This window comes from Sorex araneus, chromosome X (assembly GCF_027595985.1).
Source record: "Sorex araneus isolate mSorAra2 chromosome X, mSorAra2.pri, whole genome shotgun sequence".
Lineage (NCBI taxonomy): Eukaryota > Metazoa > Chordata > Mammalia > Eulipotyphla > Soricidae > Sorex > Sorex araneus.
In genome coordinates, this window is record NC_073313.1 from 325,594,338 (window position 1) to 325,621,041 (window position 26,704).

General features: G+C 39.2%; 1 protein-coding gene across 4 annotated transcripts in view; it reads left to right on the forward strand.

The window, feature by feature from the left end:
• Nucleotides 1-4,361: 4,361 nt before the first annotated feature.
• The window catches only part of EHBP1 (EH domain binding protein 1), a 343,876-nt gene continuing 321,533 nt past the window's right edge, over nt 4,362-26,704 (forward strand). For 2 of the 4 annotated variants that reach the window (XM_055119915.1, XM_055119917.1), the window contains exons 1-2: nt 4,362-4,614; nt 5,464-5,876. In XM_055119915.1, coding sequence (XP_054975890.1) covers nt 5,773-5,876 — 104 coding nt within the window. In that variant the 5' untranslated portion in view covers nt 4,362-4,614; nt 5,464-5,772. The remainder of the gene's footprint in view (nt 4,615-5,463; nt 5,877-26,704) is intronic. The other 2 variants (XM_055119916.1, XM_004609190.2) reach the window with 2 other exon arrangements.

The window sequence follows — 26,704 nt, forward strand, 5'->3', positions numbered from 1 at the left end:
ATGAGGGTAGGTGTGATGCTGAGGGATCTCTGATGTCTGGAGGTAGGGTGGAGGATGGAAAAAACTGTAAGCTAAAAAGACAATATGACTGCTACAAAAATCACTGGTTAGTATTTCAAAAGCATTAGCCTGACATAGTGAATTTTTTAAGAACAAAGCAATTTATTGTACGATTGTCAGGAGAAATTTGTTTGTCATGGGTTTAAAAGCAATAATTCCATTAGCAGTTAAAATGCACTAATATTGTTGTGTATGGTATCACTGCTATGGTAACTGGAAAAAATAAAATGTCTGCAGCATTAGTCTTAGGAGTAAATCTTATTACTATTATTAGGCACAGATAAATTATATTAGCAGTTAAATCCTGCAATAATACCTCTGGAAGTTTCTATTACAAAAACTGTAAAATCCAAATGGAAAAATAGTACAGGGGTGAGACATTCTCCTTGTATTTGGCCAAACCAGGTTTAAACCCTGGGACCATAGATGATCTCCTAAGCCTGCAAGGAGTAAGTCCTGAACACCACAGGCTGTGCACCCTAATCCTCCTCCCACAAATAAAAACAACAAAATGATAATTTTGTCACTAAAACGGTAATTAAGTGTGTGGTTGCATTTTATAAAATAGAATCTATTTTTTCACATTGTATCTTTGTTGTAAGCTTGATTATCAGTATTTATCTTTCTATTTACATACTTGGTTTTGGTTTTGGAGCCACACCTGGCAGTGCCCACGGGCACTCTCTGCTTGGTGCTCGGAGGTCATTCTGAGGGGGGATCCTTGGGGGATCATGTGGAGCTTGATACCTGAATCTGGTGTAAATCATGGAATCTACCCATTAAGCTATCTCTCTGGCTCAAGAATGATATATTTAAGGGCAAAATTGAAAAAATTTGAAGTCAGCAGGAGCACAATGTCAAGCTTATTTAGGTAGGTTTTTTTTTTTTTCTTTTTTACCTTCCCAACAGTACTAGAGACCATGGACCACTTCTCTTGATTCCTAGTCTGGCATTATTGATATTTCAGCGGTGCTCGACACAGCAATGTGTGTTAACAATACTCAGGGGGACATTGGTATGCTGGTGCTAAAACTCTTGGCCTTGCACTTCAACTTTTTGAGCTATCTGCCCGGCACTCAAGTTTACTTTTTTTATTGTGCCACTCCTGGTGGTACTCTGGGATTACGTCTCCCTCCTGTTTAGGGATCATTGGTGCTTAGGGTGGTGCTCAGGGGACCAAATGTGGTGCCAGGTATCAAACCTGGATCTACCACCCTCTGCACTATCTCTTTGGCCCCTCAGTTTACCTTTAATTCTTTTAATTTTTTTTGTTCTATTTTTGATTTTAGACCATACCTGTTGGTGTTTAAGTGATGGAAGTCAGATCTGCTGCATGCAAAACAAGCACACGTTTTCTGCCTACTGTCTTTTGGGTTCCAATTCTTTTACTTCTAACTTAGGTTTCTTCTTAACTACCATATTTGCTAACAGAATTCACATTTATTTAAAACATAACTTTAACATAATTTCTTTACAAAAAGTTTTTTTTCTTTTTGATGAAGAACGAGGGTATTAAAAGAAATTAGGAAAACCATTTGACAAAGTTTAAGAATTTCTGAAGAAAAATAGTAAATAGGATCAAAACTCTCTTGACCATCATGTGATCTTGATCATCAGGTGTGTTGCTCCTGAGGAGAATTGTGATCAAAAGAGTTTGACTGACATATGAGGAAATAAAATAAAAGAATAGACGATAACAAATGATAGGAAACCCTTGGACTTTATCTATACAACTGAGATCACCAAACTCAGTGAAGGGGTTTTGGAGGAAGGGGAAGAAGAAGCTGATTAGAAGTGACACGGGATCAGTGGTAGAGGATACACTCTTCAGGTGCAGAAATTGCACACTGTCTGCACTGTCACTGTCATCCCATTGTTCATCAATTTGCTCTAGCGGGTACCAGTAATGTCTCCATTGTGAGACTTGTTGTTACTGTTTTTGGCATACTGTATAGCCATGGGGAGCTTGCCAGGCTCTGCCGTGTGGGCGGGATACTCGTGGTAGCTTGCTGGACTCTCTGAGAGGGACGGAGAAATGGAACCTGGGTTGGTTGTGTGCAAGGCAGAAGCCCTACCCACTGTGCTATAGCTCTCAGTCACGTTCTTCATGGACCATGCAGAAATTGCACATTAAGAGCATAAGTGTCATCACTAACAAAATCAAAATCATCAAGTTTACTTTTTTGTTTTGTTTCGACAATAATAAAATTAATTTATGACAATTTCTTTAAATTCATTCCCGCCCTCCTAGTGAACAAAAACGGGAGTTTTTGTTTATTGTTGGGCCACATCAGCTCTCTTAAATCTTATTCCTGATTCTGAGCTCAGGGATCACTCCTGATAGGTTTTGGGGAACCACTGGGATACCATGGATGGAATCTGGATCAGCCATGTTCAAGGCAAGCACCCTACCCGCTGTATTCTCTCTCTGTCCTGACAAAATGGTTTTTATTAAAACTTACTTAGAAAGACATGAAGGGAGAGAAAAAAAAGTACTTTTTCAAGAAAGAACCCAGGCTACTACAGAGTGGAAAAAGCAAGCAAAAAGACTTGGAGACAAGCAAGAGAGATGCATATTTGAGGGAGAACACAAGTTTGAAGAGCAAGCTTAAATTAGTCACTGTCATCCCATTGCTCACCAATTTGCTCGAGCAGGCACCAGTAACGTCTGCATTGTGAGACTTATTGTTACTGTTTTTGGCATATCCAACACATCACTAAAAAAAAAAATCTTTACATTTAGTTAATGAAGAGTTTGTATTACTGTATGAAATCATGATGGACATAGGTTACAGGGACTTAGTAAACCATTCAGAAGGACACTGAAAACTAAGGTGTACACAAAATAAGTACTAATAGAATTACTATGGTTAGTTTAGTATTTTAAAACTAAGCTATAGAAAAATAACTGTCCTTGTAGTATATATAATGAGATCATTCTTCACTGAAGATGGAAATAGAATTTGGTACTATATTCAGATCTCCTATTTGTCTCTCCATCTTTCTTGGTTATCTCTCGCCCCAATTCCATGGCTACAGATGTGCTAATTTCTTATCAAGCTCCTGTTCTTTCAAAGAATTTTTCCTTAGACCCTAAACCTTTTTTTTAATACTCCTTAGAGTGACCATATTTTGTTTCCCCGATTGTCTTATTTTCATGCTAGTTATTTGCGGATTGCTTATAGGGTGCTTCTGCTTCTGGTATTCAATATCTCCAATCTCTTCTGCATTACTCTATTCCTTACAAGTTGGAACTTCACCGAAATTTCATCCATTGTTCTTTTCTACAACAGAGCTCTGTGAATAGCCTCAAATTGAAAGCAAATTTTTATTTTGTGATAGTGTTTATTTTTTCTCCTGTGCGAAAGTGTCTCTAGCTTTCTTTCTAGTCTCAAAACGGTCCTAGATTATTTAACCAGGTTAGGTGTCCTCCTCTCCGTTGCTTGTGTTACCTTCTTACATGCCAGCCACTCCCAAATCCATTTCCGATTTCTTCCAGTGAAAAATGAAAAGAACGAAGGGAAGAAACCAAGATTCATTCAAAGAAATATTGCAGAGACAGAAGAAACTGCACTGGAAATACTGTTTAGGTCAGTAATTGGCTCCCGTTAAAGACTGAATTGTTAAGTCAGGAGGCCTGGCAAGATCCTAGTTCACAATTAGTTGGGGAAAAAATCCGACGAGGTGATAAAAAGCTGTGTGTGCACGCACTGTAGTTGCTAGTGCTCCTGGATGGGAGTAGTAGAGAACAGGAGAGAAAAGCTCTGGAGCCACACAGGCCCAACCGCAGCAGCCCAGCCGGCAAGCCCGACTCCGCTACCGCAGACTGGAGCCAGAAACTCCGCCCGGCACCCGGCACGCCTTTGACAGACATCCACATTCGGCAATCATCTTCCAGTTCACTATAAACACTCTTTACTCCTCCCGCCTATCGCTTCCATAACTCCAACCCAATCAGACGAATGGGCGGGATCGTCCTCCAGCGGGTTCCAATTTTTTTTTTTTTTTTTTTAAAGCAGGGTAGACCCTGCCGCGTTTCGGGCTAAGGGAAAAACACCGCCAGACCTAGGGGGTGGAGTCCAGGCGATGGGCACCGAAATCAGCCAATGGAGCGCCCTCGCCGCTCCAAGGCCCGGCGCCAAGGTGGGCGGGGCGCTGTCGGGGCCTGGCCAATGGCGGCGGGGCGGACGGAGGTTGAGCCGCCGTGGGTAGGGTTAGTGTGAGAGGTGCGGCGGGGGAGGTAATGATGGTGGCGGAGGAGGAAGGCGGGGGAGGGGGTGCTGGGCGCTGAGCGGCGGCTCTGGCAGGGTTTTGCAGGGTGGGGGACGGTCGCGGGGCAGTTCCGTCCGGGAGGGGGCGGGCGTGAGGCGCGTCGGCCGCCCGAGGGGCTGCAGACCCCGGCTCCCGCGAGCGCCGCGGCTGGCTCTTCTGTTCCATGTGGCTCCGGCGGGGATGGAGGACTCGGTGGCGGCGGCGGCTGCTGCTGCGGCGGCGATGGAGGAGCGGCTCTGAGGAGGGAACGGGGCCAGACTCAGCCCGACAGCGGGACTGGAGGTGTGAGGAGGGGGCGGGAGTGGACGTGCGGCGGGGCCGGGCACCGGGCTGGGGTCGGCTGGCATCGCTTTGGGTGACAGGGACTGTGGGCGAGCCACCGCCTGCCTCCGCTGGGGGCAGGGGTCTGGGCTCTGTGCGGGAGGCTTGGAGGCGCCGGCGGACTGACTGTTCCTTGGGGATGGGGGAGGAGGCACCGCACCCCTCACTGTGCCCTTAGCCCTGCTGGTCACTGCTTCTCGCCCCGGCTAGAGTTTCCATTTCCCTGGGTTTGGCAGCGAAGGTGAAGGAGAACCTACCTAAGTGGCCTGCAGCCCGGACATTGCCCTCCCTCTGCCTGGAGATTTCCTTCTACTCCTTTCCCCATTTATTGCTCCCTCCAGTGAACAACAGCATTCCACCCCTAATTTGTTCCAAGCACATATTCTGTGACTCGAGGCTGTTCATTATCGGCTGAAAAAACAAAGTTTATATAAAATGCTCCACTCCGCCCTCACACTGCTGGTGGACATTAAACAGCATCCCTAGACTTTCCCGCTCTGCTCGCCCTTCAGTGATGCTGGAAGGGGGAGGGATGCTTGAGCCGGGGAGAGCCCCGACTTGCGTGTCTGAATTGTTGATAGCCATTGCCTGAGGCGTTCAGGTAATCTACATCTCCTGTGTAGTGACAATTTCTTCCGTGGTGTCTTGCATCCTTGCTGTTACTGGCCTTTGAGGTTGATGTTTTGTTTCATTGTTTCAATAACACGCTGAGAGCTGGGGTTGTCCTTTGCAGTGTTATCTAACATGGGTGATTAGTCACTTATCACGCTTCTCTCCTCATGTTTTTTTTTTCTTTGTTTTGCTTTTCAGTCCTCCAGAATACACATCCTAGAGCCCCTGCGGTGGAATGGTGATGTCTCCATGAGGGAACCTCCTCTAACTCATCCTGTCATGTATATCATAGTGTTCTTGACTGGGCCATTCATCTACGATGGGATTTGCCCTGTGAGACAGGAAGAAGACTAATGGACCCCAAACATTTCAAGTTGTAGTTGAGTTTTTTTTTTTTTTTTTAAGTACAGACATTCATGCAAAGCTGCTTTGCCTTGGACCCTCTGCTTTGTTAAGGCTACTGTGTTGCTAATCAATAATTGCCCACGTGTGTATTGACTGATCATCATGGCTTCAGTTTGGAAGAGACTGCAGCGTGTTGGGAAACACGCGTCCAAGTTCCAGTTTGTGGCCTCCTACCAGGAGTTGATGGTGGAGTGTACCAAGAAATGGTAAGCTATGCCTGGTGTAGAGTTTGTTGTCTTGTGGCCTAATCTACCTCCTCTGACAGCCTATTTACTTGTCTGTAGTACACCAGTGTAACCTGGGCGGGGTGCAGATTACTCTACCAAGTAGTGTATGTAGTGTGCACTGTTGCTGGTACCATCCCTGAGGGTTTTAATTACTTTACTTCAGAGTGACTCAGAGGACTGTAATTGTCAGATCAGTCAACTTTGTCCTTAGGTTTTTTATCATTGGTATTAGAATAACTTGGACTGTCATAATTTTAAGGAGAGATCAAGTGTAATATTGAAATATAAAATGCTTTGTTTTGGTAATGTGTGATTTAATATAGAAAGCTGTATTTATATGGAGTGTGGTAATAAATTATATTGTGGTTTTGATGCTGCATTTTTCTTTGCTTAAAATAAAGGACTTTTCACTATGTGAATAATAGAATGCTAATCCATATAACTTTAGAAATTCTTTTGTAATGTGCTTAGTCAGGCATCTGTGTTTTATTTTAATTGCCTAATGGGATATGTTTCTTGGCCAATGTAAGGAAGCAATTAGTAGTGCTGGTCTATGATTTACTTCTTTCCATTTGAACAAAGTAAATTTAGGGCTTTCTTTTTCACTGTCTTGAATGATAAACAAGAATTCTTTACTTAGTGAGAGGAAAAAAAGTTTATCTTAAGCAAATGGACCTTTAAGTTTTGATTTATTGCAGTGATTAAGCCTATTTCATTGCCTGCAGGACTCTAATTTCATGTCTATTAACTATTGATTTCTCTTTTAATATCTTTTTTGATGAAAAAGTAGCTCGTGGTGCATATTTGAGTATTTACATGGATGCTTATTTCTGATTGCTTTTCTCTTATACTTGTTAGAATTATTACAATTTAAGAAATAGTAATCTGGTTACTTACAAATTGCTTTGCAATATGACTTTCGAGTTGAATGTTAAATAGTCTCCACTTTTAAGAGCTCACAGTTCAGGGTATTGACAGCTATGTAAATAAATTCATTGTGAGAGGTGCACTAAAATGAGTATGTATGGTGTAGGCATTTAATGTCTCCATTACTTACCTGTTGGGTATCTTTGGGGAACATTTTTTTTTTTACATTTTTCTTAAACTTCTCTGTGATTGAGTTTTTAGATCTACAAAGGAAATAATGGTACCACTTCATTGGAAGGATTATTATGAAGACCAAATTAGTTGATATTTGAAAAATGCTTGTAACAGTATCAGCACTTAGTAAATACATTAGTAATAAATGCCATTAATACAGAGATGGCAAAGTAGGCCATGGTAAAGTAAACTCTTTAAGGATAGGAAGTATTGTTTTGGTATGGCTTCCTGGGATCTTAACTTGGTTTTGAAAGCTTCATTGTAATTGGGCTGGGAAGCCATTGGAGAAAGAAAGAACAGTTAAGAGTGAAGCAACCCTATGCAAAAGCATGGAGTTATTAAATATGGGTGTACTGGAAAATGAAGTAATGTAGTTTGATATTGATGATACTTAAAGTGCAAGATGGGAGGAAGTGTGGGTTATGATGTTTGAGAGGCAGGATTCAGATCATAGAAAGTTATGTGCTCTTATAAAAAGCTTGGACTGGGTCCAGAGACATAGTACAGTAAGTAGGGCACTTATCTTGCATGTGTCTGACCCAAGTTCGATCCCTAGCATCTCATATGGTCCCCTGAGCACTTCCAGGAGTAATTTCTGAGTGCAACTAGGGGGTAACCCCTGGGTTCTGCTGGGTGTGACCCCGAAACAAAACCAAAATAAAAATAAAAGTCTCGGACTTTTGTGCGGTTGATGGGGATAATAGTGAAGGGTTTTGAAAAGAAGAGACATTAGGCCTAAATACTAGAAAATCAGTTGACTACTATAATACGGGTTCATAGTGGAAAGGGTGACTGGGGGCAGTTAGGGTAGCTGTTGCAGTAAACAAGGTAAGGGGGAAAGGCTTTGACTAAAGCAGTAAGTGGTAATGGAATGAACAACAGAACACATAGAACTTAGTGGTCAGTTTAATTGGGGATCTGTAATGGATGGAGACAGAAAAGTCTAGATAAGCATTTTCCAAACTTACTTGTCCGAATACCCCCTTTTCAGAAAAAAGAAAAAAAGATCACTCATTGTCTTCCTCCACTGCAAAATGTACCTTCTTTAAGGGAGCAGACAGTGTGCCTCCTCTCACCCCAGTGGCAGGGAGGCTACTATAGCATTTCCTCTGCCTCTCATCATTTTAACGACTCCCTCTCCCCTCCCCAGACTGCATCATCCACTTTGGGAAACAGGTTTCTTTCTTGGTTGACATTTAAGTTTTTGACATGTGATCAAACTAGGGAATACGCGAAGAGTCCTGAAAACAAGCACTTCTTTCTTTATAAAAAATATTTCTTAGCAATTTTTTCTCTCTCTCTCTCTCTCCTTTTGGGTGTTGTGGTTTGCAATAAGGGTATTGAGCGGCCATCATATTCAGTCTCTAGTCTACTTTCAGCACACATCTCCCTTCCTGCTCGGGATCTCCAATCACATTTTACTTGGTTTTCCCTTCTCTGTCTGGGATGCCTTTCCCCCAGCATGTGGGGCCAGCTTCCAAGCTATGTTGGGCTCTCGAACATTGTATGAGGGAAACACAAGCACGAAAATGTGTTAATATGTAACTGTACCCTCACGATGACTCACTAATTAAAAAATAAATAAATAAATAAATAAATAAATAAGTTATTTTAATATTTTAAAGAAAAATTTAATAAAATATTACTTTAGCCAAAAAATATTTCTTAGCAGTATACTGAAAGTGTAACTTTAAGATGGTTAAGTTTGAATTTTTTTACTTAAGGGAGGTAAGACACAGAAGGTAATTTTTCAGTCATGAACTCGGTTTCTTTCCCACAGATTTCGGCAACCTGAGTCTCTTTTCCTTGAGAAGTATGTTCTTGTTAATGCATCTCAAGGTTAGAACAAGAATGAAAATTTAATTTGATCATAGTTGAATAGATGGCTTGATTGTTTTCAGGCATTGATATTATGCCAAACCTATTAAATTAGATCTTGATGGTAGGATCTAGCTTTAACACAATTAGAATTTGGATGGCTTAGAATTCTCAAACATATAGTTTTAAATAGTTTAATTTTTGTGGGAGTGGAGTGTGTAGGTCCTGTGGTTTTAAAAATAAAGTTTAAAGCTCACCAAGTAACTAACTATACCCAGAGAGTAATGTGCTTGTTTTATGTACTAGCATTTTCCTTTTTTGGTAATAGTAGAGCTTTAGAATTTTATGTAAAATATCAGTTCTTTTAGTACTTATTTATATTATATTGCTTAGGACTTTTTTTTAGTAGGTATAGCTTAGTCCCACCCCATTTATATTTGTATCTTATACTTCTCTGCTCGTCTGTCACTCTATCTCTATATCTGTCTCTTCTTTTTTCATTTTTCATTTTGATGCTTGCCTGCAGGATTTCTTAAATTAGTAGGTATGTGTATGTTGAATCACAACCTATTTAAAGAACATAGAAATAAAAATAGACATGGCCACATAAATTTTTTTTTAAATCAGCTATGTTTATATTTTAGGTATTATTTTGAGAGTATGAAAGAACAAAAAGGAAGGGAGGAAACTTACAAGATGTCAATAAAAGTAAATAAATAAACGGAAAGTCATCAGTAATATCATTGAAGTTAAATTGCAAGTGTAGAGAGAATAAGAAAATAGATCTGATATAAATTAGAAAATAGAGAATAATATTCTTTAAAAGAGAACAGCATTGTTTTAGAATTGGGCCTTTGGAGGAAACCTGTGTGTGTGGGCGCCATTACTTTTTACAACCTTGCTGCTCAGTGTGTTTTCTGAGAAGTGGGGAACATTTGCAACACCTGGGATGCTGTGAGAACTGCCCACTCAGGCTCTGCCCTAGACCTTCTGAATCAGAATCTACATTTTCATAGAGCCACAGCATGAATATTAACATTTAAGAAACAGTGTTTAATAGAACAAAATTTTCAGCCATAATATATGGACAGTAAGTGTCCATATATGGTTCTAGTATTCAAAATGCACTTCCATAAGAATTTGAAATTCAAGGAAATGAGGATAGCATTCAGGAAGGTCATGGTTTGTTGATGAAAGGGGGTAATGGGAATCAGGATTCTGAAAGAATTTTTTACTAATTTTGTGATTGAGGGGATAGAATTGTATCCCCAATTTTGGGGGGAGGAGGTCATGGTATAGGTTATAAACCTTGACATAATGGGATATAGTAGGAATTTAAAGAGACTATCTTATTTTAGATAGTAAACTCACAGTACTTTATTCTTGATCATAGAATTTGGTATAGATTAGAGAGTTTGAGGTTTCTGATTTCTCAAACCTTTTTTTATATTCATCTCATAGTATTTTGTTTTTGCCCTGATTCAGCATGAGTTTCAATAGTGTCTACTTCCTGATTCTTGCATGGTCTAGTGGTTTAAGAACTTAGTTCAGGAATAAAACTCAGGACTACCTTTACTTATTTCTATTTTGCCACTGTGATGTATAATGCTGTTAAAAGAGTTTCATACATGCAGTTTCAATTCAATGGGGCCAGAGTAATGGTATGGCGGGTTGGGTACTTGCCTTGCATGCAGCCCACTTGGGTGTTATTTGGCATCCCACATGGTCCCCTGGACCTGATAGGAGTGATTCTTCAGTGCAGAGCCAGGAATAACCTCTGAGCATCACCAGGTGAGGCCCTGAAATAAAATAAAAAACATTACAATACTTACTACCATTGTGTTGGCATCCCTCCACCAATGTCTCAAGGTCCCCTCCTAACACCCTGCTTTTGACAAATTCATTTCAGAACTGCTTTCAACCAGGAAGAGAAGAGACTAAAAATGTCTTAGTATATAGATGGTATTTTTAACTATGTTTTTGTAGGAGATATCCTGTGGCATTTTTAAAGATTAAGAAGACTAAGAATTGTGCCTTGAAATAATTCAGTTTATACAGGTAGAGATAAGAGTAAAATTAGGAGAGTGTATTTTCTAGAAATCAAGTGCAAAGTATATCAGGAACAGAGTGTTTAGTTATGTCAGATACTGTTGAAAGGTTGAGCAAGATGACCAAGAAAGCAAGAAAGAAAATGTTGTTGACCTTGAGAGATGGTTTCAGTGGAGTGGTAAGGATGGAAACCCAACTAGATAGTGTTAGAAGAGATGTTCCTCCATGTATTTGACAGGCTGCCTCCTTTTCAGAAAAAAACAAATCACTCAATACTCCTGGGAAATCTGCCTTCTTTAAGGGTACACACACCCACCTCTCCATGCTAGTTACACCTGTGGATATTATTGCTTCCCCTGGATCATTCCTCTAGTGAAGGGTGCTTTCACCCACTTTGGACAAAACTGGTTTAGAAGTAAAAGAAGTGGATACAGTGAACGCAGGCCCTTGTAGAATTTTGCTGCACATTGGAGAGGTTCGATAGCTGGAATGGGACTAGGGTTCAAGATACATCCACTGCAGAAAAGAAGTAGCATGTTTAAATGCTGATGAAAATGGTTGATAAAGGTAAAAGTGATGCAATGCGGGGAAAGACTTAGAATCTAGAACATAATTGAAAAGTTTGAATCTAAGTGTAAGCAGTGACAATTCATTATTTCAAGGAAAGCAGGCATCCCATGTGGTTTTAGAATGTGGGAGAGGATGTGGATATATTCTTCACTGCTTTGGCTCTCAGGATATAAGATAGGCAGAGAGAGAAAGAGGGATCAGAATTGTTGGTGAATGGAGGACAGAGGAAGTAAGAAATTGTCAGAATAAAAATGAATTGGCTAGTAAAATGAAGGATTGCTGGCACTTCCAGTGACCTCTTTCATTTTGTGATCATAAATTTAAAGTGAATGCATCCTGTAAGTTTACGTATTTTGGTCAGCTGAATTCAGTGCTCAGGTTGATGTATGGAAAAGCAGGATTGGCTTTAACCAGCAACAGCTTTGTCAGAAATGTGTAACTTTAAAAAAGAAGAGCAGGAAAGTTATTATTATTTTTATTTTTGGTTTTTGGGTCATACCCAGGGATTACTACTGGCTCTGTACTCAGGAGTTACTCCTGGCGATGCTGGGGGGATGCTGGAGATTGACCCTGGAATTGGCTGAGTGCAAGGCAAACATCCTGCCCTCTGCATTACTATCATTTTGGCTCCAGGAAACTTAGAATAAATGAGCAGAAGTGTTAGAATGGGACATGATGAAATATAAAATGGAAAAGGAGGAAAATAAGCACATGAGAATTAGGATTGTCAATGAAAACATGAAGGCAAAGGTTTAGAGATCATGCAGAAATGGAATAGTCATTGTGGTTAGGGCACTGGAATAAATAAAAATGGGAGTGGGACAGAAGTCAGAGTAAGATGCTTGATTTTGAAGGATGTTCTTAATGGTGAAGATAAGATAGATATATAATGATCACATTTATTTATTAGTTAAAAAATCACATTTATAATGTATTTTAATAAATATAGTATATAAGTTTATGAGTATACTTTAATCTTGGTTTTTATTTTAAGTTTTTTGGCTTTTGGGGCATACCTGTAGATACTCAGGGCTTACTCTTGGCTCTGCATGCAGGGATCACTTCTGGTGGTGCTCATACTACCATATGGGGTAGCAGGAATCGAACCCAGATCAGCTATGTGTAAGGCAGGTGCTCCTATCTCTTTAGCCCTTAATTTTATTTTTTAGATAAATTTAAATAGAATTTCTTCCTATATTTCAATGAGTCATCTTCAAATGCTTCCATTTCTTTTCAGAAAGGTGCTTCTTTTCAGAAACTACTTCTTGGGGCCAGAGAGATAGTATAGGGGTTATGGTGCATGTCTTACAAGCAGCAGATAGCAGTTCCATCCAAGGCATCACCTTGCTACCTGAGCATCACTGGGTACAACCCTGCAGGCTCTTCAACACTGTCAAGTCTGGCCCTAGAAGCCCCTGGCACAGTGGGAGTTGGTGGTAGCCCAGAAAATTACTAAGTAGCACTGCATCCTTGCACCTTCACATTGAGCCATTTGACCTCATTGACTGAAAGTCCTGGGAAGGACTCCTGACCTTCTGGGCAACAGTTGGAATCCCCTTCCTCATCCCCCATAATAATGAACAGGAACTAGGAACTATAGCTTTTAGGGTCTGAGCGTGGCATTTGGTCGATGTGGAATGGAGAGAATGATTTTTGAGGAGCATGGTCATGGGATTTAGACTAAGATATATTAGATTATCCTCAATATGGTCTGTGAGGTTGCCAAGAATTGTGGGAGGAGAAATGGTTAAGACTGGGATTTGGGTACTAAAAGCTTTATGAATTAGAGGAGCGGTGATACTGAGTTTTATTTATTTATTTAAAAAAAATTTTTTTTTCTTTTGGGTCACATCCGGCGATGCACAGGTGTTATTCCTGGCTCTGCACTCAGGAATTACCCCTGGCGGTGCTCAGGGGACCATATGGGATGCTGGGAATCGAACCTGGGTCAGCCGCGTGCAAGACAAACGCCCTACCTGTTGTGCTGTCACTCCAGCCCCCTGAGTTTTATTTTTAAAATATTTTAATTACAAATTGTGTGGTGCTTGAATACCTTGTACCTTGGCGTGGAATATAGTACAATCTTCTTTTTTTGTTTTATATATAATTTTAGTGGATAGTAAATTGATGTTACTTTACCAGTATTTTATGGACTAATACTTTTTTAAAAAAGACTGGATTTGGTGGGACTGAAGATATGACTCAATGGTAAAACCACTTGCGCATGTGAGGCTTTGGGTTTGGTTCCTGACACTGTGGTCTCCCAAACATTGCTAGGAGTGACACCTGAGCACTGAGTCCCCAAGTACCACTGGGTGTGTCCCAAAACAGAACAAGAACAAAAATTAAAATTTTGTAATTGTAAAATTGTTACATATATTATTTTCTTCAGATTTTATTTTTTATTTTTATTTTTTGCTTTTTGGGTCACACCCAGTGATGCTCAGGGGTTACTCTTGGCTTTGCACTTAGGAATTACTCCTGGCGGTGCTCGGGGGACTATATGGGATGCTGGGGATTGAACCTGGGTCGGCCGCGTGCAAGGCAAAGGCCCTACCCGCTGTGCTATCACTCCGGCCCCTTTCTTCAGATTTTAAATATTTTTTTTCCTTATGAAGTTCAGTTGTACGAAATTCTTTGTGTTAGTAATGTAAGGAAAATACTGCCAATTTTTAATGCCATAATTGGATATTATAGTGCTTATATTACACTTGTCTCCACACCTGACTCAGAATGCCTCTTAGACTTTGGCTTGATCCAGGCTCCCTTGTGTAAAAAAGTTTTGGAATTAAAATGGAATATAACTATTTCAATTTACTTATACATTGCCTAGCCTTTCTTTCACACTAAAATAAAGAATTGAGCATTGCTGCCTAGGCTGTGTGACTGTACGATTAGACCTGTGCTCATTAAGAAAGAATGTTTTAACTTTTGTTCTTAATGTTTAGAGTTATTTGCGGCTAGTATTGGTAGAATCTAGAGTCCAGTGCCTTTCTATCTTCGTTGTGCCCAACTTCCAAACTATTAGTTTAATATTACGGTAGTCGAAGTGCATAAGTGACAGAAGGAAGCTTACTGTGCCTGCTTTGCTTAGCCTCACAGAAAGAAACCTTAGACTAGCATTGGAGAACTGTCAGGTCTGTTTAGGTACAAAAATTGATCCCTTTGGTTGTGTAACTTTGGGTGAATTACTTAACCTTTTAGTACTGTTCTGTAAGTGGAGATGGCAATAACAAAGCTTTATTTAAAAATTTTATTGTTTTTTTTTTGGCCATACATGTGGTGCTGAGGGGTTACTTCTGGCTCTGTGCTCAGGAATCACTCCTGGCGTGCTCAGGGGACCATATGGGATGCCAGGGATTGAACTCATGTTGGCCACGTGCAAGGCAAATGCCATACCCTCTGTATTGTCACTCCAGCCTGATAATAACAGTGGTTTAGCATGGACTTCTTTTGATGATTAAACTAGAATAATATCAAAAGAGTGTTCAGTTAGATCGATGTTTGTCGTAAACACTTGTTTGATTATTTAAGCAGCAACTTCTGTAGGCTATCAGAGAAAAGAAGTAGAGAAGCAAGACAACTGGAAATATGACCTGAATACTTAACAGTATGAGAAAGATGAACTAGCACAGAAGGTTGAAGTTGCCTGAGAAGTGGGAGTAATGAGAGCATGTTAGCAGCAGCATTGTGATGAAATGAACTAAGTTGTCACAATATATATATATATATTTTTTCTCATTGGATATTTTACTATTTTAACTAAAATTGGGCATTGATTCTTTTTTCTTTTCTTTTAAAAAAACTATTGAATCACGGTGAGATAGTTACAAGCTTTCATGTTTGGGTTACAATCATGCAATAATCAAACACCCATCCCTCCACCAGAGCACATTCCCCACCACCAATATCCCTGGTATACCCCCCCTTCTCCACCCTCCCCTGCCTCCATGGAGAGGAAGACTACATATTTTTTCCTCTGGAGTAAGACCCATTCATATAATTTTATAACTAATTTCCTTTAATTAAAAAAATTAAAATTAGGGGCTGGAGCGATAGCACAGCGGGTAGGGCGTTTGCCTTGCACGCAGCCGATCCGAGTTCGAATCCCAGCATCCCATATGGTCCCCTGAGCACCGCCAGGGGTAATTCCTGAGTGCAGAGCCAGGAGTAACCCCTGTGCATCGCCAGGTGTGACCCAAAAAGCAAAAAAAAAAAAAAAAAAAAAAAAATTAAAATTAAAAAAAAAATTGAGCCACAGTGGTGAGTGGTTACCAGCACTTATTTCTGTCTTTGTGCTGGGGAGGGGAGAGGGCGTATGGGGTTCTGGCAGTTGAACCTAGGTAGGCCATATGCAAGACAAATGTCTTACCCATTGTATAATCAGTCTGCCCCTACTAATTTTCTTCTAAGCAATTATTTCAAGTAAGTAATATGGCCTAGAAAACTTGCTTAATGCCTCCAAATTAGAACTGATTTGTCAACAGGTGTGTTTGTGTCTGTGTGTATATGGCATTTATGGCATATTTCTTTATGACAGATATTCTTTTTTTTTTTCTTTTTGGGTCACACAGATGGATGCGCAGGGGTTACTCCTGGCTCATGTGCTCAGGAATTACTCCTGGCGGTGCTCAGGGGACCATATGGGATGCTGGGAATCGAACCTGGGTCAGCCGCATGCAAGGCCCTACCCTCTGTGCTATCACTCCAGCCCCGATGACAGATTTTCTTTAATTTCTTTGTCCATTTTGTTTTTGTAATGAGCTCAGGAAGTAAATTTTACCTTTTTGTGAAATGCAATTTTCTTACTTTATTTTGATATTAGATGTTGATATCCTGTGTTTTAAAAGTTAACTTTCAAAATAAAATTTAAGGGATTATAGTGAAGAAGCTCTACTTTTCTGGTTTTGGTTAGTGTTGTTTGCAATTAGATGCTCCAGGAAGTTAAATCAGGCATTTCTAGAAATGTGCTATTGATGCATCAGATATGTTCTAATTTTGTGGAAAATTTCAACAAAAGAGCAACTAAAGTAGTTCACTGCATGATATAAAAATAGTCCAGTGTGCTGAAGGAAAAAATACACAAGCACTTTGAACTGAATGTTCAATGGGATGTTCATATTCTGCATCAGAATTTTTGCATATTTTAAAAAAGATTGGAATTGATTTGTGAAATGGGGGAGTAAAAATGTTGCCGGATGTTAGTATATATTTATCTTACAGTGATATTTTTAGGAACTTTTAAGATTTTATTTGGTAAATTTGTTGCATTAAAAATTTCCCTGGGGAAATTTCCCTGAAGAAGTAGTACAAAGGTTAAGGCGCTTCCTTTGCACTCAGCCAACTCTTTCAATCCCTGGCTCCACATATGTTTTAAAAAGCACAACATCAGGTGATCCTGAGCATAGAGCCAGGAGTAACCCCTGAGCATGTCTGGGTTTGACCCCCTGACAGCCCCCCTCCCCCGTTTTCTGATACTATTAATTCCAGAGTTGTTAATTTTTAAATGCTTAATAAAATTACAAGATGATACTTTGCCTATTTTCAAAAGAGCTTGTCTGTTTAAGAATCTAAAGTAAAGCTCTGTTGACTAACGTAGGGGCATAAATAGGACAGAGATTGTTTCAGAGTAGCACTGAATACTTGTTACTAGTCACATAAGAGGTCTTTTTTGCTACCTTTGAACATTGGACTTAGTTCTGATATTTACTGGCAAAAAGAGAAGACACTGGCTCATGTCATATTCCTTCTGGCTAAAGAAAATGTCCAAATTTATTTGCACAGACTTTTCTTAGAAGTTAAATATATAACATTGAATAAAATCTCCAACTGCAAAAAACTCAGACTGTTAAATTGGATAATGTTTATATAGATCCTTTATAATGACCTTTTGGAGTGAATTTTGCTGAGGAACCAAGTTGTCTGATCATCTGACTTTGCTGTCTCTAATTTAAGTCAAGGATACAGTTGTCTAGAAGAATGAATATCTAGAAGAATGACTATTTAATGTATTAAGTTCAGTGCCATCCAGTGCAGGAACAATTAGCTACATGTTATTTACATATAAAGTTAAACTAATTTTAATGAAATAAAAATGGATTGTTTAGCTGCATTTGCCATATTTGAAGTGCTCTCTAGTTACATGTGACTATATGCTACCATATTGATTTGTGAAATGGGGGAGTAAAAATGTCCATATGTCCATAATACAAATATGGACATTTTTTTCCATTTTTCATGGTCACAAAAGGTTTTTCTTTTTTGGGGGGCAGACTGGTAAAAAACTATTTTCTCTCAAACTGATTTCAGACAAATTTGGAGTCCTTTCAAATTAGAAATTCTAAATCTCGAATGGGTCTGGAATGGTGCTGGCACCTTTGTTATTTTTAGAAGTTCCTCAATTGCTTAAGGTTATCAAAGTGGGTTTTACAACTACCACATTTTACACATACTCTGTGGCAGGGCATTTCCTTTTGCTCTGTCTCCTTTTGGGTGTCGTGGTTTGCAGTAGAGGTATTAAGTGGCCATCATGTTCGGACTATAGTCTACTTTCAGCCCATCTCTCCCATCCCCAGCGGACCCTCCTAGCATCCTTTACTTGGTGGTCCCTTCTCTATCTGAGCTGCTTTTCCTCCCAGCACTCGAGGCTGGCTTCTAACCTGTGGAATAATCCTCTTAGTACTTACCTCTGCTGTTCTTGGGTAGTCTCCCATTCTGTTACTTTTCTTTCCACAAATAAGTGCAATCTTTCTATGTCTGTCCCTCTCTTTCTGACTCATTTCACTTAACATTATACTTTCCATGTTGCTCCACCTATATACAAATTTCATGACTTCATCTTTTCGAACAGCTGCTTAGTATTCTATTGTGTAGATGTATCAAAGTTTCTTTAACTAGTCATCTGTTCTTGGGCACTGGGGTTTTTTCCAGATTCTGTCTATTGTAAACAGTGCTGCAATGAACATGTAAGTGCAGTTGTCATTTCTACTATACTTTTTTTTTATATCTCTGGGATATATTCCCAGAAGTGGTATTGCTGAGTCAAATGGGAGCTTGATTTCTAATTTTTTGAGAAGCGTCATACTAATTTACAAAAGGGCTGGGCCATTTGGCATTCTCACCAGCAGTCTGTGAGGGGTTGACTTCTATCTTCAGTGCATCGTGGTCTGCAAAGGTAGTTGATACAATTTCTATCTTCCTGATTCTATTGAGGCATGTTTTGTGACCGAGCACATGGTCTATTTTGGAAAATGTTCCATGTGCACTGGAAAAAAAAAGTGTATTCTTTCCTTTTGGGATGCAAAGTCTTGTATAGATATATTAGCCCTCTCTCTACCTTCAAAGCCAGTGTTTTCTTGCTGAGTTTTAATCTTTTTTTTTTTTTTCCTTTTTGGGTCACACCCGGTGATGCACAGGAGTTACTCTGGCTTTGCACTCAGGAATTACTCCTGGCAGTCCTCAGGGGACCATATGGGATGCTGGGGATCGAACCCGGGTCGGCCGAGTGCAAGGCAAACGCCCTACCCACTTTACTATCCCTTCAGCCCTGAGTTTTAATCTTCTAGATCTAGAGGTGATAAGGCAGTGTTGAATTCTCCAACTACTGTTGTGTTGTTGTGTTGTTAACAATGTCCTTGTTAAAATCTGTTAGTTGTTTCAAGTATTTAGCTGGTCCCTTATTAGGTGTATACATGTTTAGGAGTGTTATTTTTCCTGTTTTACATATCCTTTGACTAGTAAAAATTGGCCTTCGCTGTCCCTTCTAATCATTTTCAACCTGAAATCTATGTTGTTGGATACTAGTATGGCCACCCTAGCTTTTTTGAGGGAGTTGTTTGCTTGTAGGATTGTTTTCCATCATTTGACTTTGAGTCTGTGTTTGCTGACTGTTAAGATGTTTTTCTTGTAGGCAGCAGAATTGGGTTTAGTTTCTGAATCCGTTTTGCCATTCTGTCTCTCTAAATTGGTGCATTTAGGCCATTGACATCAAGGGAGATTATTGTCATGGGTTTTGTGTCATCTTTCTGTAAGGGTTTGTTGTGCTTGTAGGGTTTTTTCTTATTTTAACAGTAGCCCCTTTAGCCCTTCTTTTAAGTTTGGTTTTTTTTTTTTTTTTTTTGGTTTTTGGGTCACACCTGGCGATGCACAGGGGTTACTCCTGGCTCTGCACTCAGGAATCACCCCTAGCTGTGCTCAGGGGACCATATGGGATGCTGGGATTTGAACCCGGGTCGGCCGCGTGCAAGGCAAACGCCCTACCCGCTGTGCTATCTCTCCAGCCCTTAAGTTTGGTTTTGAGTCTATCAAGTTCCTGAGCTGTTGTTTATCCATGAAATAGTGTAGCGTTCCTTCAAGTTTGAGTGAGAGTTTAGCTGGATAAAGTATTCTTGGTGAGGCGTTCATTTCATTGAGTTTTTTCACTATATCCCCCCATTGTCTTCGGGCTTGGAGGGTTTCCTCTGATAGGTCTGCTCTAAATCTAAGGGGTGCTCCTTTGTATTTGATTTCCTTCTTTGACCTTGTTGCTTGCAGTATTGTATCTCTATCTGTGGCATCCATCATTCTGACTATGATATGTCTTGGAGTCTTTTTACTAGGGTCTCTTCTATCTGGCACTCTTCGGGCTCCTTGGATCTGGATACCTGTATTCTGCAGCTCTAGAAACTTTTCAGCAATGATATTTAAAAAAAAATTATTAGAGAATCACTGTGATGTACAGTTACAAACTTATGAACTTTTGTGTTTGCATTTCACTCATACAGTGATCATTTACCCATCCCTCCACCAGTGCCCATTCACCCCCACTGATGATCCCAGTGTCCCTCTCACCACCCTGACCCCATCCCCCACCACCCCACCCTGCCTCTGAGGCAGGGCATTCCCCTTTGTTCTCTCTCCTTTTGGGTGTTGTAGTTTGCAGTAGAGGTATTGAGTGGCCTTCGATATTTTTAACTGTGGCTTTTTTCATTGGGGTTGTCTCCCTGTCCTTCTGGTACTCCAATGATTCTAATGTTGTTCCTCTTGAAATCATCCCCTAGGTCTCTGATTTGCCTAAGAGCTTTTTTAAGGTATTTTCCCATTGCTTGTTGTTGCCTGTAAGCTTCCTGCAGCTCATCTTCAAGCTCACTATTCTGTCTTTGGCTGTGGCCATTCTACTATCGAGGGCAACCACTGAGTTTTTAATTCCATCTACAGAATCCTTAATTTGTGACAGTTCATTTTGTAGCTTTTTAATTTCTGCTCTCATTTCTTCCTGTATTTTCTTGAGTCTCTGTTCCATTGTTTCTTTCATGTCCTTTAATTTCCTGGATGTCTGTTGAGCCATTTCTTTGAGTTCATTGAGCATCTTCAATATTTCATCTCTGAATTCTTTATTGGCGAGATCAAGTTTGTGGGTAATGCTTGTTGAGGCGCCTTGACCCTTTTCATCATCTTTTCCTTGTGGTGGGGATTTTCATTGTTTCGTCATATTTTTGTAGTAGTGTGATGGTGGAACCTTCCAGTTCACTATCAGCATTGCCCTCTTTCTCTCAGGTGCTCCTCAGCGGATTAGGTGAGGTCTCTAGTGAAGCTTTGGAGGATGTGTTTTTTTATATTGGACTTGTAGAGCTTCTAGTGATGCCAGTATTATGGTGCAATTGGAACACGCTATTGGACTATTGTCCTAATGTGTTTGAGATGGCCAGGATAATCTCCATAGAATTAGGTGATGGAAATGAAGATGTGATTTCTGAGTGCCAGGAAAGGTGAAAGGAACTGTGGGCCACCCCAAAATAGGCCACTCCCACTTCTGCGGAGGCCACGCCCACTACAGAGATATAGGTGGGGTGCCAGGTTGTGTGGGGTGGGGGCGGCAGAAACCTGGTAGAGAAAACTGGGAGCGGCTCTGGAGGCTGGCTCAGGGGCAGATGGGATGGTGTGCTTGGGGAGGTGGGTGGCTTAGGGTCTGAGAAGATGCCTGAGGCGCGGGTGTGGGGGATATGGCATCCCCACTCTTGTGTTTCTTTGAGGTTTTGAAAAAATATGCTGACACATATATCAAGGGCCTTATAAACCCAGGAAGTTTGAGTACAGCAAATGTAGGGTTTTGTAAGAGCTCCTAGTACTTTTCTAGCTGCACTTAGGTTTTTTATTGTTTATGGGGGAATTGTGAAATGACCTTTAGAATAAGAATATATTTAATTTAAAAATTTTTAAAAATGGGTCATTAAAATTATCCTACAAAGGGAGACATATTGAAGACACATTTTAGAAGGATTACTATGACAGTTATATAGACAAATAACTCTAAAGAGATTGGACCAGAGAGATAAAATACTAGGTAAAAATCCTGATTAAAATCCCTGTACCACATTCCTGAGGACCACCACGGATCACTCCTGAGCATAGAAGAAGAAATAATCCCTAAACACTGCTGGGCGTGGCCCCCCAAACCAAAAAATTTATATATAAACAACAAAAAATCAGAAGAGCACCTAAAAAAGTGTTGAGAGCTATCACAAAATCCTACACCTGCAGCACCCAAACTTCCTGGTTTTATATGCTTTTGCATCAGGATCATCCCAGCAGTGCTCCGGGGGCTTAGTGCTACACCTTGTAATGCTCTTGGGACCATGCAGTGCCAGGGATCAAATAAGGCATGCACTCTACCTCTGTGCTATCTTCCTGGTCCCCAAATAATTTTTTTTTGCTATCACAACCACACAAGATACTAAAGTTTTTAGTCTGACACGTTTCTTTTATTGTGTTTATTTTGTTTGGACCACAGCTGACTATGCTCAGGGCTTACTCTTGGCTCTGCACAGGGATCACTCCTGGCAATGCTGAGGTATCATATGAGTGACGGGGATTGAACCTGGGTCAACTGTGTGAAAGGCAAGCTCTTTACCCTCTGTACTATTTGGTCTTAATGTTGTTCCTTCCTTATAAGAGTTTTTATTTGCAAATTATTTTTGACTAACAAAAAACATTGCTAGTACCAAGAATTGGCGTGTGCCTTTTACCTAAATTCCTCAAGTGGCAGCATTTTACCATATATCATTCTTTTTCTTTTGTGTGTTATTGTTTCCCTTAGCATTACCATAGTGATCCTTTCCTTATGAATACTTATGTTCATTTCCTAAAACCAAGGACCTACATAACCACTTAAATAAACACAGTTTAGTTTATCAAGTAAGACTAACATTGATAGAATACTTTTTCTTAATCTATAGATAGATTTAATAGAAACTTCCTTAATTATCCCAATTATCTTGTTGTAGCCAAAGAATGTTCCCCTTCTCCCCCCAGGACAAAATCCATTATAATGTCACATATTATAGTCCCCTTTAATCTGGTGAGTTTCTCAGCTTGTTTTTCAAAGCCAGTTCTGAGGAACATTCCTCAGTTTTATTTACTGTTTAATTTTGATCGGACTCAAAAGGACTTTTTTGGTAATAATTTCATAAGTGATGCTTTGTACTCATTGTGTCATATCAGTATGTGTATCTATGTAAATATCTCATTCCTTATCAATTTTTTTATCTTATATTTTTATCGTCTAGTGTGGTTGTATTTAGTTCAAAACAGTTTGCATTTGACAACTTTACAACTCTCCGCTCATTCTTAATTTATTTATTTTAATTTTCTTGGTTTGAGAGCTATGTTCAGGCCGTACTTCTGGCTCTCAGGTATTACTCCTTGTGGGGCTAAGAGGAACAGAGGTGGTACTAGGGCTTGGGCCCATATTTGCTGCACTCAAGGCAAGTGTCCCACCCGCTGAACTACCTCTCTGGCCCCAGAGAAATAATTGAATTAATAATTAAGATAATAAATGGACTTACTAGTACATTTTAAACATGGGTCAGATTGTTCTGTTTTCTAGCCTTTTGCTATTTTTTTTTAAATTGAGGTAACATTACATTATACTTTATATGTGGTTTCAGGTGTGGGCTATTGAAAATTAACATTTATTTACTACATTATCACTGAAAAGCCCTGTTCTCGCCTGCACCATCCATTTATCCCTTTTATTCAGAAGTATTTACCCTTCTCCTCCATTGCTTTCTGATAAACATTAATTATTCTTATAGTCCAAACATTTGCTTTTATTTAGTTCACCTGTTTGTTTACTCTTTATACCACATATGAGTGAAATCATATGATATTTGTCTTTCACAGTGTGGCTTATTACACTAGGCATAATATCCTCAATATCTGTCCATGTTACTGCAAATGGCAAGATTTTTAAATAGTTCAGTAGTAATTCACAATTTATGTATATTTATATGTGTTTATCATGTTCTTTATCAGTTTATCTGCCCATGAGCATTTAGATTGTTTCCCCTTTTTTGGCTAGTGTAAAGAATGCTACAATAACATGGTTTTGTTTCTTGAAATTAGTTGGTTTTGTGTTTTTTTATACCCAGAAGTGGGATAAGAACTTTATTTTTAAAAATTCGTATCTTGATTAATCCCATTCTTAGTGATGTTAACTTTGATTCCCTGGTTCAAGTGGGGTTTTTGGATATTTTTTTGGTTCAAGTGTTACATCCCAAATCTCTACATTGTAAAGTTATTGCTTTTTTCCCCCATGGCAATATACTTTGAATCTCTTAAATATTCTATTCTTTATAAAACTTTTACTTATTAGATTTGCATTCATTGTGGTTATATTTGTAATCCAAAGCACAGATAGGGTGTTTTTCTTTTTCTTTTTTTGGGCAGTACTTAGGGACCATTTTGGCTTGTTGCTCTCGGGATCCTCTGGTTCAGGCATCAAACCTGGGTGTCCTGCATGCAAAGTATGAGCATCAGCCCTTTTAACTATTTTTCTGGCTCATGTCACTTATTTTTGGTTGTAGTTCACTTTAATTACTTTTATTCAATATTCGCTTTAGGTCGTCTTATCCTTATTAAATTTAAGTTGTTAATTAACAATTTTTTTATTGTGGTTCCCCCATCTAAGAACTTTTACCATTCAATTTTATTATTTTTCTCTGAAGTAGCAAAATTTAATATTGTATAAAATACAACTTATTAATTAAGTATATATGGAGCGATAGGTCAGCTGGTAGGGTGTTTGCCTTGCATGCGGATGACCCGGGTTTGATTCCTCCACCTCTCTCAGAGAGTTCGACAAGCTACTAAGAGTATCCCGCCCACATGGCAGAGCCTGGCAAGCTACTGGTGGCGTATTTGATATGCCAAAAACAGTAACAACAAGTCTCACAATGGAGACATTCTTGGTTCCCGCTTGAGCAAATCATGAGCAATGCGATGACAGTGTTATAGTGATATGCCCGATGAGTTTATGCAGAAATCCTTGCATAGTTTTCATTAATACTTGGCAAAATTAGAATTTGAAATATTTATTTTCTAAAATTTATACAAGAAACTTTACTTGGAGCCATTCCCTATTTTCTCTGAAATTAAAAAAGGTAATTTTAAATGAATTGAAGACCTCAAATTTTATTATTTTCAATTTTTAAAAATTCTCCTTTTTAAAGCTAACATGAACTGAATAGGGAAAGGGAAAGAAACAAGCAAAAAACACCATCATACGCAATTTAAGTTATGTCTCCTCTTTCTCATCTGTTCTCCTACATCAGATAACCATTAATTTACTTCCTAGATTTGATACTCCACATCTTTTATATAAGGGAGTAACACTCTAACACATGATCTTTTGTGCCTGGATTCTTATAAGATATTGCTTTCAGATCTCATCCATGTGTAGCGTGTACTAATATTTCATTCTTTTTTATTGCCAGGTAGCATTCTGTATAAAACCTGGGATATACTGTATTTCTCCTAACTAGTTTTTACTTTTTCTAATTATGAGTAGCACTGTAGCACTGTTGTCCCATTGTTCATAGATTTGCTGGAGCCGGCATCAGTAACATCTCCATTGTGAGACTTGTTGTTACTGTTTTTGGCATATTGAATATGCCACAGTTAGCTTGCCAGGGTCTGCCATGAGGGTGGGATACTCTTGGTAGTAATTATGAGTACTCTTGATAAAATATTTCTGTCTTTGGAAATATATCTAGAGCTGGAACTGCTGGATCATCTGATAACTTTTGAGGAGCTGCCAAAACCATATTCCTACTAAGTGTATAGTAGCTTCAAAATCTCTACATCATATCTGATACTTTTTTATAGGTATAAGGATTTATGGCAGTATTAATATTAATGTTTTAGGCACATTGTGTTACTGTACTAGACACAAAACCATCATGCCAGTATTTTCCTACTGTCCATAGCTCTTTCTTCACCATCCTCCATTCCCCACTCCCTCCACCTGTACTCCTCCCTTTCCTCCACTGTTTGACACACTCACTTCTGTCCACAAAACCTTAATTTTTTTCTTTGAGCATTGTCTATTCACCTTTCTTTCTTTCTTTCTTTACACTCCACAAATAAGATTATCTGGTATTTTTCTTTCTCTTGACTCTCAATCACTTGTGTGATCCAGGTTGCAGTAACCTACAAGATTTCATCTTTTCTAAGAGATGAACTGTATTCTATTTCATTTTGTATTCGTACTAGAATTTATCCACTCATTTGCTGGATATTTAAGTTGATTCTAGATCTTGGCTACTATAAACAGTGCTACAATGAATATAGGCTGCAAATACCTTTTCAATTAATATTTTTTTTTTTTTGTGAAATTGCAGGATCAGACTGTAGTTGTATTTTCAACTATTTGAGAAGTTTCCAGACTGTTTCTATAGGGCTGAACTAATTGGCAGTCTTATCTAGAGTGTATGAAAGTTCTTTTTTCATCACATTCCCACCAGTACTGTTTCTAGATTCTATGAAGTGGTCTGTTTTCAGTGATATGAAATGATATCTCATTGTCTTTTTGATTTCCCTAATATAGTAGTAAAGATGACCACTTTTATATATCTGTTGCCCTCAGTCTTTTTTATATGGATTTGGTTGTTTTATTGTTGTTGTGCTCTGTGAATTCTTTATATAACTTGAATATTAGTTCTTTGTCATATGTATGTTGTGTGATTGTTTTCACCCACTCAATAGCTTATCTTTTAGTCATCATTTCCTTCATTCCAGAAAAATTTAGGCTTGATGTAGTCTGTAATTTTCTCTTTTAATTACTAATGAAGTGGCATCAAAACCTTGAAGATACCTCATAAATCATTGTCATGGAGTGTTCTGCTTATGTTTTCTCTGATTTCTTTTATGGACTTAGGTCTAAAATCAAGATTTTTACAGTTTTTGAATAGGTTAGTGTCATGTATCCTTGGTTACCAAATACTTGTATCTTT